At 40.8% G+C, this 20,545-nt stretch overlaps 1 protein-coding gene and 1 long non-coding RNA gene across 2 annotated transcripts; one reads left to right on the top strand and one right to left on the bottom strand.

Annotated features, from left to right (window-relative positions):
* Positions 1-1,073: 1,073 nt before the first annotated feature.
* Positions 1,074-6,597, bottom strand: LOC121688028. The gene is made up of 2 exons (XR_006024489.1): positions 6,251-6,597; positions 1,074-3,422 (listed from the first exon to the last, which is right to left on the bottom strand). It is a non-coding gene; the product is annotated as an uncharacterized LOC121688028 (long non-coding RNA).
* An 8,176-nt stretch (positions 6,598-14,773) lies between these two features.
* en2a (engrailed homeobox 2a) lies at positions 14,774-18,923 on the top strand. Its single transcript, XM_042067321.1, has 2 exons — positions 14,774-16,352; positions 18,158-18,923. Exons 1-2 carry the CDS (start codon positions 15,875-15,877, stop codon positions 18,478-18,480), a joined length of 801 nt encoding a protein of 266 aa, XP_041923255.1. The 5' UTR covers positions 14,774-15,874; the 3' UTR covers positions 18,481-18,923.
* The last annotated feature ends 1,622 nt before the right edge of the window (positions 18,924-20,545 follow it).

Consider the following 20,545-nt stretch of genomic DNA (forward strand, 5'->3'; position numbering starts at 1 on the left):
GTTTCCTCCCCGAAGGTATTCAAAAGCTTTAAACGCGTTAAATGCATTTTCTTCATGTCTACACTGACCTAAAGGCATGGCGTGTTTACATCCAACTGTCGGTAGACTGGTTCGGCAGGCACAAACATGATCACTGTACTTAAGTTAGCTGTCACCAGATCTATACCTTCACTGCAGTTTTGTTATTGAACCGATCAATACACACACAAAACAGACACATTATTGATCCCCACTTGATAATGCATTTGTCAAGGAAGATTTGCCAAAAAAAAGAACATACAGATATAAAGTAAAATCAATGACCTCTCTTTTCAATTCACTCTTACTGTACATTCCGTGACGTTTATTCAATAATGCTCAGTAGTGAGTAAACAACTGGTGAAAACTGATGAATAATGTGAACTGTCACATTTAAAAAGCAATAAAGTTAATAAAGCACACCAAGCAGAGCTCAATAATCTTTCAAGTTTCATCCCACATCTTTCATCAGGTCTTAGCACCATAAGATCTGAGTTGACTCCAGCTCATCTGCTCTGTTTTTCCTGTGTGGTTTCTGCTTAGTTTTTTTAGGCGCGCTCTGGCAATGCACCCGCCACTCGGGCCACCTTTACCTCTCCCATTGGCTCACAGAGGCAGCAAGGGGCGGGATGGCATTTGTACACATTTGGACCGTTTCCATCTCAAGTCCACTTCAGACTGCTTCTTTGTCTCCCTCTGTCTGTGGAAATCCCGCCATCAGATCAACACACACACACACACACACACATTCACAAAACAGACATGGTATTGATCCCTTGAGGTATAATAAAATAATAAAATAAAAATCTATTACTTCCCTTATCAGCTCATGTGTTACCAGGATTATCCCATTTTTAACACTTCTGTTGTGCCACTAGCAACAATCTTATCACCTTTTTTATTTGCTAGGTACTTAAGCACCACTCAAATGAGTATTGTGCAGAATGTCTAAGATGACTCTGTTATTAGTGAAAAGGCTGAAGGGGGGATCATTATGTCAAAATGTGATTAGCTTTATTGTCTGTGCTCAAAAATGACACTGTAATACTAGGGAATGTGTTCAGCAGGGCCATTTTATTTATATTGCACAATTCATGCAGATGGGTAATTCAGAGTGATTTACAAATGACCAGATAAAAGAACATAGAAGAAATAAGAGATTAAAAAAGGTTAAACGCATTAAAACAGTGAACAGACCATAAAATTAAACTATTAAAAAGGAAGGAGCATGAAAAATCAACTAAAGCCATAAAAAAATAAAAAGTACAGTGCATTAAATCAGTGGACAAAAAGAATTGGAGAAGAGATGGGTTTTGATTCTACATCTGAAGCTGGCTATATTTGGAGAACCTTTGATGTCATCAGGAGGTTGGTTCCAGAGCTGAGCAGCATAGCTAAAAGTTGCTCCGCCATGTTTAGTTCTGATAGCAGGTATTACCAACAGATTTCCCCCCAGTGATCTGTGTAATCTTAAGGTCAAGGTAACTAAATTAAAGAGTTATGGACAAAATCATCACATGTATAACATTCAGGCATTATAATTAGCAAACAAAATTATAGACATTTTTAATATTTGTCTAGTACATTACAGTATTTTTTACTGTTTTGTTCATTTGTATAAGTGTCATTGTCTAATTTCTATTACACAATTGTTGTGACAATTTATGCAGTCTCCACTACGGGCCAACAGAACAAGAAGGCCTGTTACCTCACCTTATCTGAACTGAGCCTTCTGAATCATTTACACTCACAAATTCAACACGCTCAAATGCTCAAAATCAACACGCAACCAGTATGCGCATAAACATCTTTACACACAAATCCCCTTCTTGACTGCCATCTGGAGACGAGAGACGCTATTTATACCTGATGCGGCAGGGGATTGACACTAACCTTTTGCTCTGAGAGGATGTCTAGGATCTTGGCCAACACCCCCCCTTCCTCCCTCCCACCTCCGCGTCTGGTCTCAGCACGGTCTCAGGGCGCTGGCTGCTGCTGACGGACCAGAGATTATTACCCAAGTCAATACCCCACTCTCTCCAGATCCTCCTCCTCCTCCTCTACTTTCTGGCTGAATAATTGACTTGGAGTCTCAGCAGACTTCCATTAGACAGCCCCCCCACCCCTTCTTCATCTAAAAGCAGGAATTTGGCTCCTCCTTCTGTCTCTCTCTCAGTCAGGGATATCCAATACCCCCTTGTAGTGTTACGGCAGCCATGTTGGTTCTGTCTGGCGAAGACTGGGGCCTAGGTGCCACCATTTTGGCTCGGTCATGCTCTTACCTCCATGGGAAGAGGGCAGGGTTTGGTTCAATCTCACCTGGCATGGTGCCTGCCGCCTGTGTTTGTTGGGACAGGATATAGGTTACGAGAAAGCATTACTCAGACTCCATAATGCCCTCCCACCAGCCGAAACCTGGCATACACACACACACACACACCGCCTGTAACCAAATAGAAAAGTTTCCTAAGGTATCTCCACTCAAAAAATTATAAACTTAGAGTATACCAGGAAAGAAACTGTGGATTTGAATTTCATCATATTCAATTAAAAGATGTCAAATGAAGTCTTTCTGTGTGTGCCTACAAGTGTATTGGTGCCTTAGCAAATGATTAAAACAATTTGTGGAAAGATGACAGTTAGTGAACCCCACTGCATCTTGTGCAGTGTATGTGTTCATGGGGTGTGTGGACGTACATGCATGTGTGTTCCTTCAATATTTATTTGAAATTAAAAAATAATTTTGGGAATTAATACTGATTGTAGTGGTGTAATGGGCCTTGAATTAAAAGGTTAATGTAATGGGACAGTGCCACCTCTGTGGCTGTCTGCATTGGAACAGGGTGACTTGGAACACAGTCAAACAGGGGACACCACTTTTGACCAGGTCTGCAAATAACTCTCCATCCATTCCCAGTGTCTACATCCAACATCATACTGGAACCTCATACTGTTCATTAACACATGGAAGGTGTTAATTAAAGTGTATTACTTCCTGCTGTTAACCTGCATTGTATTGTGCAGGGAAGACACCAAAGGAGAAACCGAGAGAGAGAGATAATTCTGTCCTTTATTCAGATGTTACATTTCGACATGACAATCTATGTCAGCAGTTCATCCAACACTGACCTCAGACGACTGTAACAACAAAGAGAACAAAACGAGTTTGCTCTCACTGCCACTAGGTGGCACCCTCCCTCCTCCTGGCTCCTCGGATTTGACAGGTCAGTTGAGGACCCCTGGTGGTCTGAGTGAACCGGCACCCGCTGACAGAAAGCATGAAAAGGCCAGCCGTCAAACATGGGCCGCAGCAGCACCCCTTCCATGCAGGCCTTTGTCTGCCGTCTGACGGCCTTCCTCTCTCTCCATCGCTACATGCGTGTTCACGCCGAGAAGCAACATGTCTGCAGGAAATATGGTTACCAAATGAAAGTCTGCATGGGAGCTCGGGGTCTCCACGGCAACGTAGGAGAGGTTAAGCAGGACCTGTAGCCCGAGGGCGGGAGAGGAGGGGCGTCACCTTCGTTCATTTACCTATGGCAGGTGGAGGTGACAGTATGACAGTAGGGCACCCAGAATGATCGGTATAAAACTAGGCATTCTTACGATCTATATTAAGTTTTTTTTAGGCTCAAAACAAGAGAGAGAGGCATATTTCTGTCCATGAGGGAATATTTCCATGTGTTTTTATGGAAATGAGGCCCAAATAAATCTACTGGTTAACAAGCGTTGAGAATTTAAATTGCTCTTTGGCCCTTGTTGCGGGCCACCCATGGCTTCTCTAATGGAATATGATTCAGCCGAACGAGTGAAGAGGCAGAATAGCAATTACCCTGACTTATTGGACTCACGCCTGACATTTCAGTGTCTGTAACTGAGATTACAAAAAGACAAGGAGCTCTCTCTCTCCTTCTCTCTCTCTCTCTCTCTCTCTCTCTCTCTGTGTGTGTGTGTGTGTCTCAGTACGCGCGTATAGTGAGGCGTTAGATGTGAATATGACGGTATGACAAAGACAGCTAAAAGATGAAGACAAAACCTCAAAGCACAAAAATGTGTTGTTTTTTTACATGCGAACAAAATAAATGCATCAAGAGGCAAGAGTCTGTTTAAGTTGCCATATCTTGAAGAATTGACCAAATCCTCGTTTATTTGAAGGGACGAATCTTTTCTGGAATGCCATAACACTAATGAGGTTGATCATCTGAAAACTGGAATTTTTGGAGAGGGCAAGAACGAATAATAGCCTCCTACACATGCCAGCCAAGCTCCTCACCCCTCCGTACCCCAGATAACAAACAAGGGATTGGTCACTCATTGCCACAACTTGCTTATTCTGCCTAAACGCTGTTTATTAATTCGGTGAGTCAAAACACGTAGCCAGCTCATACGAGTAGTTGGATATATGAAATGTCAGCTTTTATACCAACATATGCCTATGATAAAATATGTGATACTATTATAAAGATTAGCTTGATGTCAATTTGCTGATATGAAGTAGCCTAGCCTAATCAACTGAGAGTATGAACAGGCCTACTACGGTTCGTCGGCTGTACTTTCTTGATTTCAGTTCACCTCTCGAAGGCCTGGCCTGTATTATTCGGTTCTGAGCTTTCCATGGCCTGAATTTCGGCGCATAAATCGCTAGGCTATTTGACAAAGATGTTGGTGCAGACCTGTTTTTTTACAGCGACGTTTACGCACGTAATATTCAGGATTAGAGTGATGTGAGCAAGCGACTATTTTTACCCAGATCAGGGAATTCAGGCGTGATGCTCATTGTATCAGCTCTCTGATGATTGCTCCAGCTCTGTGCATGTGGAGGTGCTTGCAGAGGTAGGCTAAATCTCAGGTGATGGCACATGATGCGTCTCATCCGCACAAATCCTTTACAGTGCAAATGAAACACACATTACAGTCTGGGATTAGCCGCCTAGCACTCAACTCGCTAATATTATAACTAATCAAGTTGTAACGTGGCACAGCATCTCCAATGTTGCGCAATATGGAGTTGCCATGACTAGGAAGTTGCAAGTGGAACATATTTGAGGTTATAAAATGACTGTACGGTATACCCCTATATATATATCTGTGTGTTCTTTGTTTGTTTATTTAAAGAAGGTTATTTTAAAGTCACCCACATAAATAAACGGATTGGGCTACCGACGATTAATGAAGAATATCTCTTGAGTCCTTGACATTTCTTGAATTTCCCCTGGGGATCAATATCCCTATCTATCTATCTATCTATCTATCTATCTATCTATCTATCTATCTATCTATCCATCTATCTACATTGGCCAAAACCCCTGATTAAGTAATCAAAACCTCGACTAATTTTCTCCCAAAGCAGCTCTCATTTGTTTGTAACTTTGAATACATATACATTTCAAATATATTGCGCAGATTTTTAACTGACTGGGACAAATACCGTCTTCACCGCTACCACTTGGGTCTGGGTCCGACCCAGGCCAGAAGTCGCTGATTGGCCTACAAGCGAAAGAAACCCATCAATGTCATTTCACCAACAGATGCTGGATGCACCTGACCCCATGCTGAACGCATTTCACAACAATATCAGAGACAGTGAAAGCTATTTGAGAATATCAGTTAACTGAAAAGTTACTAATTGTACTAAAAGTTACTATTCTGGGATGGCTTCCCAAAGCCTAACACTACGTTATAACAGAGCGTCATTGGTAGCTGTTAACTCTAGGCAAGCTTCCAAAGGTCGGTCTGGGCCACTCTTACCTGAAGGCTACTACAGTGTCCAGATAGAACAAACAATTTAGAGCTTTAAAATGCTGTGTTAGTGACTGGACGTATGTATGCACTGAATGTGACATATTGCCTGCTTCATTAGGCCAAAAAAATACACCGGTATAAATTAACTACCTGCTAATTTTTAGTCCCTTCCGAAAACAAATCGTGTTACCGCTATGTTGCAGGGCTTAATTGGGTCCCATATATTTCGATATGCATAGTTCTTGTTTGCACTCTCTCTGATGAGGATCACCTGCGCTCTAATCTCCCATACCCATCATGTTCATCACGCATGCTCAAACGTTGGTGAAGGACAATGATCGACTCAAGAAACATGGATTCAGCCTCTTATGGCTAACAATTTCATAAAGACATGCTTTGATAAAGAAGCGAATAAAAACTTTAGTACGGTATACCTTTCAATTCTTCTTAAAACAGTAACAGAGAAAAACAAAAATATTGGGAAACCTACCGCTGCTGGACGCTCTGGCGGCACCAAAACTTTCGTAACAGTAACGGTGATAGTAAACTTAAACTTCTTTGGTTATGTTCCAGTTCTTGAAGTTGGTCTTTTTCAAAGTATTGCTGCTAACGGAGTAGGCCTGTAATAGTGTCACTCGACGTAAACAAAAGCTTAGATAGAGGGCCAAAATGGAGAGGAAGAACAACGACTGAAATAATGGGTTCACATTTTTTCTTTAGATCACATCGCGCAGATGTCCCTGTAAAAGAGGCAGGTTCCGGTCCAGTACAGATGAATAAAGAGGGGTTTTCTCAACTTCTCTGGACTGGAGGGGGTGGCGAAGGACAAACACCAGTCTCGAGGAGCAGTTTTGCTTCCCCAGACAACTGCGAGGGGTAGGTCTGCTACTCCTGAGATATTTTGATGGTTGTAAGATGTTATAGGGGTAAATTAGTTTACAAAGTATAAATATCTTAGTTTGTAGTTTATAAAGTACACAAGATACAACACTGTGGTCAACAGAGACCAGCTGTGAAATGAAAACTGCGCACTGTAGGGTCAAAGGTGAGGTGGCCTGCTGAACTCGCGCGCTATGCTGACACCTTAGGGCTCGGCAACCTATATATATCTAGCGTGTACAGACAGACGATGCCACACACGAAGAGGGACAGACTATAATAACTCTAGTGTAAGCGTCGACCTCAATCAGTCTGAGGGTTTCATGTAAAGGTTTTGATTATACTAATTTGAGAAGCTTTGAGAAACTTTGAGAAACTACCCTTCGTACAGGGTAAATTGTAATGAAATAGTCTTAAGGCGACTACTGAATGCTGAAAACTGGCCCATTGAGTGCGGGCTAGACACATGAATAAAGCAGCCTAAATTAACTAGTATATAAAAAAGAGCCAACTGACTGTCATTATAGCTGAGATATACTCACTACAAGGAAACTGTATAATGCAACAAGTGTGCACGCGATGAGGTGGGTAAAGACTTTGACTTTAGGGACAAGTGCTTGTCTGCACCTGTCACATGTTCTGCACTTGTCGCGCAGCTCATAAACAATCACAGGCACTCTGGACAGGTGCCGATGGTATTCAGGGCACGTGAAATTCGTTGAGGCAATAGGGATAGCACAGGATAACATGCATTTTTAGATGGTTCATGGGGCACCACGAAGCATGCGCTTTCCTGCTTGGTGGCATGGCAGGTATGATATCGCCTATAAGCTCTCTATTGTGATCTCAAGACGCTTTGGTGAATAAAGCCTTTTAGAGAGCCCCTGTTAGATGTGAGTTTGTAGGATATTGTAGCCGACTGATTTTTTTTTTTATTATTTATGGTGGATCGCTATTCATTCAATTGCCACCTCCCTCCCCACATGCATTCTATTTGTTCTGTATGACCAAGAACGTAAACCCATTAACCTCATTGACGGATATAGCCACCACGTGGCGTTCATTCTTTACTGTCAAAAGTAAGACGTCCCGACAGGGGCCCATGATGAACTTTTTCTCGGGCGCTTTAAGTTGTGCGATATAGAAGCAGAACTTCAGAAAGAATTTAAGACAGAAAATAATTAGACATTACACATTTTAACATCACTCCAACTTTCTCCTCATGTCTGCCGGAAACTAAGACAAAATGTGCAGACTCCAGTGTTTTGGCCACATGAAATTATAACTTTTAGGCAGCTGCTGATCTCTATCTCATAGTTTTCTGGTCCAATTCAAGTTACTATGCCTATTTAACTCCTAGGAAGTAGGCTAATATTCCTATATTGCTTCAGAATACAGTTATAAAACTTTCAAGTATGATTTCCGGGATATATATATGTACCTACAGTATACTTGAAAGTTTTATCAATGGCCATAAAGTAGCTTTGGCTACATTTAGCAACAAATGGCTTTCACCTTAATCAAGTAAATATTAAGGAACGGCCCTAGTGAAATAAATGAGCCTATTAGATATATTCTGGACTAATGTGGACCTCAACTTAATAACCAAAGAAAACGTTGAAACTTTGAAGTCACGATAACTATTACTGACATGTATTTTGTTAAATGTAGGCTACTTACTTAATTAAATTAACGCAGTATAATGTGGAATGGCACTCATGAAGTATAATATAATATTACATATTTAATAATCTGAAGCTAATAAATGTTAAATGGCCCACAGAGGATTGAACATCGTCATTTGTAAATTGCTTCAGAATACAGTTACAGTAACTTATGTAAACTTTAGTGGCATATCCCCATTAAGTTAAAATGTGGTTGATTTTTAAAAAATTGACCAAATAGGTAGGCTAATGTAAATAGGATAAGCTACTGGTCTACGTCAACTTCAAAACTTCAATCAAATAGGCTAATGGTTCAAGTGACATGCAGTGTTTCCTACCGCTCAATGAACACAAAAATAAACCCAACCCATGCATTTTAAATCAAAAGGGAGTTTTCTTTGGTTATGAAATAAACTTTATTAAGTCTTTATAAATTACAAAAGTACAAGAGGCAAAATTAACATAATGTTCGTCCAACGAATTTAAAGTAAACCTGTCGGTTGTAAATTAATTTCAGTTCCCAAAAAAATACATACAAATGGCCACTAAACCTCGGTTAAAAACGGACATGAACAGCCAGAAAATAATTTAGATAAAAACGTATGATAGTTTTAACATAAACAACTTCAGACTCTGGTACAAATGTCTTGGAGTTGTGTAACGTATAAGCACAAACCCATAAAGAAACAGTCATTCCAGTTTGATATTGTTGTATAAAATAGCATACACATCACACAAACAAGATGCAGAAACCCTCGCCAGTACCAGTACGTTTTCCCTTGGGGGACTAGCTGCAGCCTACTCAGAGTAAATTCATCTAAAATACATATAGGCCTACGTTTTTAATGTCAGGCTGATGCTCACCAGCACAGACTATAAGACTTTTACAAATTGCAAAAACTGTACCATGTGGCATTTTTAGAGCTCTTCACGAAAAGTAATGATATCCAGTGAGAAACTTAAAAAAAAGTGCAGATATTTCTGTGATATTTTTTAGAAGCATATTTAATAATTTACTAAAAGTTAACAAACGTCTTTTTTTAAATTAGGACATACACATTTCTGTTTTTGTGTGTAGCTTATGTATAGGCCTATGTGTTGAGGGGCTGCTCTATGATTAGTTGGGTATATTGACTTTGGGTTAGCCCACTTTTTTACTGAAATGGTTTCATTAGAAACGTTTGGTCACCTTGATGAAAAAAATATATATTTGCGTCAAATTCAGCTATTAATTTCCAACCGAGAGGGGAATGGAAGTGGTCAGTCGTCGAGCGTTTTGAAATCCACTTTACATTATTCAGATGAAACTGAGATGGGCCTGAGAATAAAAATTGGGTATGTTGGGGGTGTTTGTTTTGATCTACCCTGCTGTTTACGCCATTGTTCCTAGCGAAAGTCAAGGAAAACCTATAAGACAGATAAACGGCTAAAGCTTTGACTGTCAATGAAGCCATTTTCCTAAGAATGGGTATCTCAGGACAGGGGGCAGCATTCAATTAGCGTGATCTCATCCAAAGGAGGTTAATTGCGTTTGCGGGATACAGCTGTCTTGAGGTGCAGCCAGTGACAGGGATATGGTCTTTGAAAAGGGACTTATCTACGGCAGGGCGATCAGACGTTTGTTGAAGGAATTAAAAGTCATCAACTTTCTCCTCCCAACATTTTTCAAAGTGTCCACTCTGCTAAGACGAGGACCCCGACAGTTAATTCGCTTTGTCCAGGAGATTCTAAGACTTGAAACAAAGGATCTGGGTAAGAAATTAGAGCCAACTTGGAATAATTAATGTGTCAGAAAGTGTGTAAAGACTGATCGTGATTGGCAAACTAACCAAAAGCTATATCGAAGTTGTTTTTGTTTTTATTGTATTCCATGACTTGTACAAAGTACATGACTCTACACGCACTTAAGACAAGTCTGGTGAAGTCTGCTGTTATGAAGAGCATTGTCATTGTAAATTGACTTAGATAATTCTCTGTTTTCACAATTTGGCCGAATATTTTATGGTGTGTGTGTGAGTGTGTGTGTGTGTGTGTGTGTGTGTATGTGTGTGTGTGAGTGAGTTTGTGTGTGAAGTATAGAGAGAGAGAGAGAGAGAGAGAGAGAGAGAGAGAACAACTTTAGCGGGGATACTTTACAGATGGCTCAGAGCCTTATGATCAGTGAGCCGCGCACACATCAACCCTTCCATTCACAAATCCAATTCGCGCGTCACCACCCATTGTAGTGGAGCGTCTGTGCCAACGGCTCCGAGTGACTGTGACGTCTGGGGCCCCACAAGGACCCCTTTCTATCAGTTTCAGGAAAAAACGGAGTTCTGGTAGAGCCACGGGTGACAACCACAAACCTTCTGGGCCCATAACGGGAATATTGTATGCGCGTATGTAGACTTCTAGTTTTTTTCTTTAGAGATAGGCTATTCACGTCAGTTAGTGTGTGAAGTTGCTTCAGATTCTAAATGTATGAGCACCTGCATTTGGCAGGCCTATGAATGCAGCGTGTTAGGATGCCCCAATCAACCAATTCAACAAACTTGCAAATGAATCTCAGATATGCTCAGATATAACGAATTGCTCTTTGAACGCATGCAGAAAGATGTAAGCAGAAATCACATATGTAACTAACTAGCCTATATATTTATGGTCCTGACAGCATGGTCTGTGTAGGGGCTGAATTAGGAAGGGAGGTCGTCGAGCAAACCACCCGATGTAAACTAGCCAACTCTTAAGACCCACACCAGTTGGCCACCTTCATTATGGGACACCTGTCAATCATACACACGCACGTTTTACGCAAAGCATAGGCAATCATTTAGACCCGTGATTATGTAGGCCCATTGCGAGTAAACTCGATATGCACACCGGTGCTTTCTTGATAAAACCATGTCTATTCCTTGATAATCGACTTTTGTTTGCAAGTGCATTTGACAGGTGTACGGTTTAAGCCTCCATTGCCTGAAGGAGAATCGATATTTTCACTTCCCCTGAAGGTACAAAAAATATTAAAACTAAATATTAATTTGGCAAACCCAAGTCGAGACTTTTAATTATGTTTTTTCATAATTTCCTCACGTAGGCAATGGCCTAGCCCATATTTCGAGCTGACTTGGGTATGGGATATATTATAATGTGATGTAGGCCTACAGGGCAACTGGTAACTATAGTTAGCGTTTGAACTGCACAGCGACATGTGTCTGTATTATGTTATGCGTTTTTAGATAGATGTTTTAATTTATATAATTATTTCACGTGATCAACATTTAGGCCTAAGAGATGATATATTTATTAAATGCGTTTTAATACCAAATGGAATTTTCATTGTAGTGATTAAAATCCTGATAGGTTAGGCTACTTTAACGTGTTATTTGTGATGAGATAGGGGAATGAGTTGGTGAAAAAGCAAATATGTAATATCAATCGGACTGTACAACAAAGTCATAATCATCTGCAGCCCAAATAATTTCCCACAAGAAGAATGCCGCTTTTTCCATCATTGTTTATTAAAATGGCTGCATTAATTGTGATCACTTGTGACATGGCCCTTCTTGGACGTGAAAGCCATGAAATTCATTGGAATTGAAAGACTTTGGGAGATATAGCCTAATATCCTTCAAAAGTATAAAGTAGGCTATAGCGTTGCTGTCGATGGTTCGATGTATTTGTGTAGCCTACATTACGACCATCGGAAATGTGGAAAGGTCTCCATCTTCTGCGGCAGTCAGAGGTGCAATGGGAGAAAAACATGGTAGGCTAGCATCCTTCTCAGGTGTGGACTCGACGACGACCATCGCATGAGACTATTACAGGCGTAAGCACCTAGAGAAATAACACCACGAAAAGCGGGGGTGATGTCATATCCAGTCGAAATAAAAACATCAACGTGTTTCGTATGCTATGTAGGATAGGCTAGAGTAGTCTTCAGACTGTGCAATAAGAACGCTCGCAGAGAGACAGTTTCTAGGCGATGTAGGGTAGCGTTATAGCCAATATGGCTGTGAATGTAGGAACTTAGTCCACTGCGACATGGAACAGTGCGCACGCCATATTTTGACCTTGAGCGCATAGTGGGTGGCGAAATTATGTGTTTACCCATGCAACAACACAGTATTGTTACACACTCTCTACATTAGCCTACTGCAGTATGTCGATGACCTGAGGCCTGCAACTTTGATACAGGTACACCATACTAGGCGACACCATTAAATGGTCTGTAATATAGGGTACCTAGGTTACAGACAATGAGAATAGCCTACTTGACTGTGACTGCAATGCGATGTTATCAGCTGTGTACAGTATTAGACATAGAAATACAATATTTCATGTTAAATAAAGCTCGAGGAGTTACCCAATTGTTTTAATGGAGCACTCTAAAAACTTGTCGGAAGCCAGTCAACGGCTGTCTGCGATGGGATAACCTCTAAAAGAGGAGACTTTGCGCACAAACGGCATAGGGTATGTAAGCTCTGCCTACCTGCAACATACAAAATACAAGACAGCCCATTAGCCTACACTTTTCACAATGCTTCCATTACAACGGGCTCATTTCCTGTATGTTTATATGTTCTCTTGTGACTGCAGTGCCACTAAAAGGGCGTCATCTTAGAATTGCAGTTAGAGTAAAATATAGAGTAAGAATATGGGCGTAGCCAATATCATTTTGTTTTTGCCCTTATACTTAGTATCAATCCAATAAAGTCTAGTCGAAAGAGGGCATAGGCCTACATCAGCCTCAACACCGTTAACAGCGATACATGTCAAAAAATAAAAAATAATAAGCACTATGTCTAATTTAAGAATCACCTACCACATGGCGCTGGTTCTTCTATAGGGAGACTAAGAAGCACGCTCCTACCTTAATAGAGAGCATTTTTTGGTGTCGGCTGAATGGGATAGGCGGAGCGGGGTTAAAGGGCAGCACCGGCGTGCGGCCTCTCTCCGCGAGTTTTTGTTTTTCATTGCATTTAGCCTTTGAGTTCATCCATCTATCCCTCGTGAGCAAAAAAGAAATATTGTGGAAATGGATCGTCTAATTATGCCCTCTGAGTCCTACACACATTATTTTGGAGTTGGTCAGCTCTTCGCCTAGCCTATTGCTGCTAGGAGGTACTTACTCGTCGTGTGAAGTGGACTAACGTGGTGGTTATGAAAACGACAGGCAACACACAGCATCCTATCTAACTAATACCCCACTGTTCCTTTCAAAATGACAAAGTGAGGCAATTTATTGATTTTGCTTACAAAATGAAGCTGAACGGCACGCGCACGTCAACCAATATAGACGATCTGAACAAACCCACAATAACATAACATGTTCTCTCTGAGGTTTATATTTGATTGAATATGTGTCCCATAGGCTGTGTGAGTCCTTTATTTTTCTATACATTTATGCTTTGGTTTGACAGACATTTTGCTGCAAAAGGAGATGCTGGAAGACTGCAACAACATCATCTTAATTGGGGGCTGTTTAGTTCCATGGAACAGACTGATAATTGGAAAACTCTGAAGTGTCACTTCACCAAACCTCTTCAGCGACAAAATCCACCCAAGTGCGCCTAAGCCCTCATCTTGGGCCACTTATGGCCAAACGGAGAGGCAGTGAGACAAGCGGTAGCCTAAATCGAGTAAAAATGTAACAAAACACCGGCAAAGCAAAATAAAACGAAAAGTCTTTTAGACGAATGTTTAGTCTGGGTTACTTCAGACCAGTGGTTAGTCCGTCAATCATTTAATATTTTCAAAGGAAATGCAATTTTCTCAAAAATCGAGAGTGAAAAATAAACTACAGCGAAAGTGTAACCACACGCATGCCAATTGTAATCGCGGTAACCCACTCTTTTGTAGCTATATAAGGCTGAAATCTCGCTATTGTGTGATACCAATAACCGCAGAGACATCAATAACCTTTCAGTGATTTATAAAGACAATATTTTGTGACGTTCCCGATGTTTGGTCTAGGTGCGTAAAGTAGACAGAATCGTTTTCTTTCCCAGTCTTCACTCACACTTAACGCGCTGCCTCAGAGTCCATCCATAATCCACTGTAGCCCTACATACAGCGGTCGAGAAAGAAACGGTACCATCAAGTCATTCGGTCAATGCTTGTGTCGGAATGAAAATGGCAAAGCAGTTTACTGAATAAGTTTCTGCAAAGTTTCGTCTTTGGCGCGATTCTACATCATGTGCACCGCGAGCACAACAGTTTGTTTGCATCACCGATTTCTTTTAAAGAGGTACAGGCCTTTTTCACCCCAACTGCAGCAAGTAGGCCTATCATATTCAAGATCGCCCAGATTTCTGGTTAACCTGTGCAGAGCTCAGGCAAGAGGGTCTCTCACTCTCTCTCAATGTGTGTGTGTGTGTGTGTGTGTGTGTGTGCGCGCGCGTGCGTGCGTGCGTGGTGTGTGTATAATTCAGTGCTTACGTGAGCGCGCTCGTGTGTGTTTGTGTTTGTCTTTAACTAGATGTAAGTTTAAGGCAGCAGCAGCATGGTTGTTATATTTCCCAAAATGAATTTAGGCTACAGTCCTTGTGCCTTCCATTCGAAAGTTATTCGAATGATTATCTTTCAGAAAGGACCGTAGTTGTTTTTCACACCACACATATTGCTGGTGCATAGTTTTTGAACCCTTCCACAGTATTAGTAGCATATGCTAAAACAAGTCATCTGAATTATAAACATGAAAAATTAGAAATCGCGGTGTTCTACCCCACCCTCTCTGGGCGTAGCCTACACCAACCTGCAAGAACGTCAAATGCAGGCATTCCAGTACATCGCTTTGGGAGCCACCGCGATTAGCTTTTGGTTATTATACATTTCCCAAAGACACAATTACAATACAACAGTATTCTAAAATATACATTTTATACAATGCATGTATGGCTACAATAGAAACCTAATTTATATTCTTAAATAGAGCGCGGATAGTCACAAAAGTGATGTATAAACGCGTAATGACATTGGCTTCCACCTCGCTATCAAATCAAATATTCAAGCTGCGTTTTGCGCTACTTTTTGCATTTAATGCGTTGATTGCGCACTATTGCTTTAAAAATGCGAGGATGCGCGTTGTCTGTTACTCGCAATTCACTGTCATGTGGTCAAACCTCTCCAATTCCATTGGTTGGAGGCACGTGTCTAGGATACGGGAGTGCGACGTCACTGGGGGCTCGTATTAAAAATAAGAACAAAAATCCGGAGTGAAAGTATTTCGGGAGCAGTTAGAAGCTCTTTTATATCGCATCGGCGCTGCTATTGGAGCCCTGGTAGTGGACTGACGCAGAGATCGGATCATACCAAACGGGCTCCACGTCTGGCAAAAAGTGTTTCCCACCTGCCACTGTAAGTAAAGGACAGCGAACAAGGGGACAAAGGAGCAAAACTATGATTTTCCTTTGTGTTTACGACATGAAAGGGCTATTTGGGGTCCCCAATATCCACTGATATTTCAGCATAATTTTTAACTATTCCTAAATATATTGCAAAGTGATCCGAAGCTCTCCAGAAGTGGATTGTGAGTGACTGTGTCCGGGAGAGCGATAAAAGGGTTAAGGGCAGAGAGTGGAAAGTGTATCAGTATGGAAGAGAATGAGCAGAGTAGAGAAGCGGAGCGTCAAGGGTCGGCTGACGAGTCGAATAGGGGGATCCTTCCACTTCTGCAAGCACCGGGAAACCTGCAACTCCCGCATCGAATCACCAACTTCTTTATCGACAACATCTTACGTCCTGACTTTGGACGGCGAAAAGAAGCGAACATTACGCGCGATGAAAGCAACCTCACAAGTCGAGAGAACCATAGCCCGACGACTCCAGGAGTGGGGCAGGTGGGGAGTACCGTGCCAGCAGAGGGAACCTCCACGCCTCATCCGGGCGCAGGGGGGAAGAAGGCAGAGATAGCGACCGAGGAACAGCTGAAGTCCCGTGGTGAGAGTGGAGACCAGTGCCTGAGTTCGGACTCGGATAGTTCTCATGCCAGCACAACCTTACCTAACAGCGCGCCTATGCTTTGGCCGGCTTGGGTGTACTGTACCCGTTACTCGGATAGGCCCTCGTCAGGTAAGCCTAATTCTTCTTATAGTGTGACTTTCAGGCTTTCGCAGTGTTGCAGTAGTCAGGGAATTGTTCAGTTTGCAAACAGAAAGATTCCTTGGAGAACACAATTTACCTGTAACATTTCCGAAACTGAACATGTATGTTGCTAGGGAAGGTGACGTGCAGGACCTTAATAAGTTGTGCAAGATGAGCCATAAATGCATTAGCGAAAAATAGCAAATAATATAGTCGAAAGTAATGGAGTTGATACATTTAAACCCAAGTCTGTAATATCAGTGTGGTTTATGACTTTTACTCCAGTTGACCTGAGCCAAACACCCCCAAAATATTTGTAGGGTTAGTTGGGAAAGCTCCATCTCAACAATCTGTTTTGTATTTCATATGCAACATCAAACGAATACAATTTGGAGGCCTGTTTTAGAGTATCTCTAGTGTGAATTTCTCTCCCTACCTTCTGGAAATGAGCCTTATGTAATTTCAAAGGACTAGACTAACAATAGAAAAATAAGATGTGTACAGAATAAATAAAAGTATAAATCTATCTGGGTCCAATTTCAATTCATCCGAATGAATCCCGTTGCCTTTGTTGATATTTCATTAGCATATTCTCCACAATGGAGTAGCCAAGGCCTTGCACGCAGCGTTTTAGCGAAAGCGAACGATTCTCGGAACGCACACATTTCTTCAAACTGTTATTTTGCAGTGGAAAGACGTAAACTGTATATTTACATACTTTTATGGAGTCAAGAAGAACAATGTGTACTCATGCATAATGCAAAAGGGATTCCTCGATTTAATCGCGCTCGATGTTTGTTACATCTCCTTCATTTTGTCCATTTACTGTAGGATCGGTGGTTTTAAAAGTGTGTTAACAAATTTAAAAGGCGTCCTGAGAAAAGGTTCCTCAACTGTTTCTTCTGTACTCGTCCTGTCGCCAGTGTTCCCCCTCAATGTAGGCTGAAGCCCTCTGTTTGGTGTTTTACCTTTCGTGTTAACTATTCGCTGCTAAAATATTCTTGTGTTGTTACCTAACGGTCTGTGTTAATCGAGTTTAAATGATCTTCTATGTTGTCAGATAGGGTGGTTAGCACAGAGCTTTGCACGATGCTCGTAGTCTTGCGTGCAAGTGCTTCTGCTCTGAACTAGAGTGTAGCCTGGTCAGCAGGCTGCAGCCAGTTCAGAATATAAATAGACCCATCAAAATCATGATTTGTTTACATCTTCTACATTGCATTGGAGAGTTTTATCGTTGCGCTATTGTTCGGCGGACAGTGCAGTGTCTTGTAGGATGGAGAAGGGCGTGTCGCGAATGAATCCTTAGCGAAGTTTACAATGCCAACCATAATATAACAAGCATTGGGATTGTATTTGAGATAGATAATCGTTGCTTGTGCAATGACTGCCATAGTATTACTAAGCGTAGTCATGCTCCATGATAAATAGCCAACTTATTTTCCATCATCTTTATTCTGTCACCCATTAGAGGTCCCCAACACTATCTGTTCAGTCACACTGCTGGAAAAGCGCGTGGAATGATCGAGTTGTACAGGGTGAATCGACACCTATAGTTGACTGACTGGTTGGTGAAATGGATCAAGGAATGGGTAGATGAGTATGCTCAGATCTGTGTGTAAACAAGCATATTTCATTCAGCTGCTCCAATCTTCCAATTAGAGTTGAGAACCAGATAACCAAGTAAACGCAGTCACACACACACACACAAACACACACATATACACACACACGCGCGCACACACACACACCAAGTTATGACTTCAAACTAATGTATTCACTTTCATTTATTGCAGGTCCTCGATCTCGTAAACCAAAGAAGAAAACCCCCAGCAAAGAGGACAAGCGACCACGCACAGCCTTCACGGCAGAGCAGCTCCAGAGACTTAAGGCCGAGTTCCAAACCAACCGGTACCTGACCGAACAGCGAAGACAGAGCCTGGCTCAAGAACTCGGCCTCAATGAGTCTCAGATCAAAATCTGGTTCCAGAACAAACGGGCCAAAATCAAGAAAGCCACCGGCTCTAAGAATTCTCTGGCCTTACATCTCATGGCGCAGGGACTGTACAATCACTCCACCACATCAAAGGACGACAAATCAGACAGAGACAGCGACTAAGACAGAAAAAATATATCGTTATGATTACAATGCAATAATTTCTAAAAAAAAAAAAAAAAAGGAAAAGAAAGTAAATAAGGGCCAGTGTATAAAAATACCAGCATTAACTGAATCTAAGAAGATTACTATCAAATACATATCTGTTATTACATACATATAAACGTGATTTATTACATAAATGTACAAAAGTTAAATATCTATATATGTCATATAACATGGCATTTTCCTTCTGAGTAAGTGGGCCTACATGCTTCGTGAGAGAGAAACCGTGTCTCTAGACGTTTTGTATCGTTAACATATTGTCAGGTACATCCAGTGCGTTCGACTGATAAGCTTACTCGACCATTACATGTCAGCAACATGAAAACATCTCGCTTAAGTCCAAAGAATCCTTTTTCTGCTGCATCCAGGCAACTGTGAATATGAATAAATAGCTAAGAAGATATTTTGTTTCAGCTTTGTTGGTTTTATTTGATTTTGAGTTAGATAAAACGGACATGTCAGGAGTCTTGAATGGTTACTGCGTAGGCTACGTGTTCCCAAAATGTAACAGAATGCATATTTAAAGATATACATATATATTTTAGATACTCAGATTTGCCTGGCCATCTTTGGCAACTTTATTAACAAACGTGTATACAATCAAACAAGTAATCTATTGATGTAACAACATAGCCCTACGGTTGTGAAGCCAAACAACACAGTCCGATAACACTCTAACACTACGAAGTGCTAGAATCCCATTAATTTTAAATGGGTACATTATATCAAATAATAATAGAAATGCAGTTTCGTGGCCTCCTGATATATGAATAGTTTTATGAAAGAGCAATATAACAATAACATTTTGTAGCAAAATATCTTTTAATCAATGAAAACTGCCTATAAGTGTAGCATACTGGCAATGATGTAGAAATGAGAGCGAACTCATGGCGCCATGTAGGACGTCGCCCAACTTTATACATACATATGAAAATAAATAAATAAATATATACACATAGATATATAAACACACAACCACAGTTATAACCATTAACAATGAAGCAAGCCAATTGTTTACTGTAATACTATTGTTGGAATATTGTTTTATCGTTGTTGGAAAAAAACTTCATATTTGTTATGTATTTATATAGATTATATTGGAGACGAGGAAAAAACATGAGACCGATGTTGCTTTTTTAGATTTCAGAGGTGTTTACATGGCTTATTTATCTTGCAATAACTTCTTTATGTGAATGAAGCAGTTTCGGGGCCTTTGCATGAAAGCTGCGATGTTATATTATGGCAGATTCAAATGTTTATTAACTATGATCTTTGTCGATAGGGGTATGATCGAGTTATAAGTTGCAGATTGTATCCATGCCAAAATTGTGGACTTTTTGCTGTCTGAATCATTTTGCTGTATATCTATAAAAGTGTGTGTGAATTTAAAATCCACCAAACTTGCCACACTTTGCCTTACAAGTTCCAGTACGAACTTTTTGTGACACTGAACTGTGCCGAATCAGAAAAAACAGTATTTCAATGCATATGAGTTTATCTAAGAACATGGCCTTTATGTGAACTGCTGGTAAGACCTAATGAATTTATCCTAATCATCAGCGAAGATCTATCTATATATGACTATGTTTAAAATGAATTGATGACACAATTTGAGTTGTATACTACAATGCTATTTTTATTTTGTGTTTAAATATTATTTGTTATATATGTAAATAGTTTGTATCATGTATGTATTAATTGTGTAATTAACTGCCTCCTGAACTTGAGGAAAAAATAAATCTGAAATATAGCCTACTACATCTTCATGTTTAACTTGTGTTCTCGCTTTCATAAAAGCGCATGGTTTGGTCTTTGAACCATGGTGTTGTTATGAAATTATTTCGGAGGGAAGGCACAGAATCTATTTAAAGCGGTGACTGAGCAGAGCTTGTGCCGCTGTTATCAAATGAGAATTGAGCCCCCCGGATATGACGTCATGGTTTGGCAAACAAAGCTTCGCCAAGTCAGAGATGAGTCATGTCGTGATAGGATAGGCTACTACTACTCTCACTCACATTGGCTG

The sequence above is a fragment of the Alosa sapidissima genome, chromosome 17 (genome assembly GCF_018492685.1).
Source record: "Alosa sapidissima isolate fAloSap1 chromosome 17, fAloSap1.pri, whole genome shotgun sequence".
NCBI classification, from domain to species: Eukaryota; Metazoa; Chordata; class Actinopteri; order Clupeiformes; family Clupeidae; genus Alosa; species Alosa sapidissima.

Bases quoted from the DNA above. Each gene is read 5' to 3' on its own strand.
- en2a (XM_042067321.1), top strand. From the start codon at position 15,875: ATGGAAGAGAATGAGCAGAGTAGAGAAGCGGAGCGTCAAGGGTCGGCT. The intron at 16,353-18,157 runs GTAAGCCTAATT...CATTTATTGCAG, and splicing joins CTCGGATAGGCCCTCGTCAG to GTCCTCGATCTCGTAAACCA.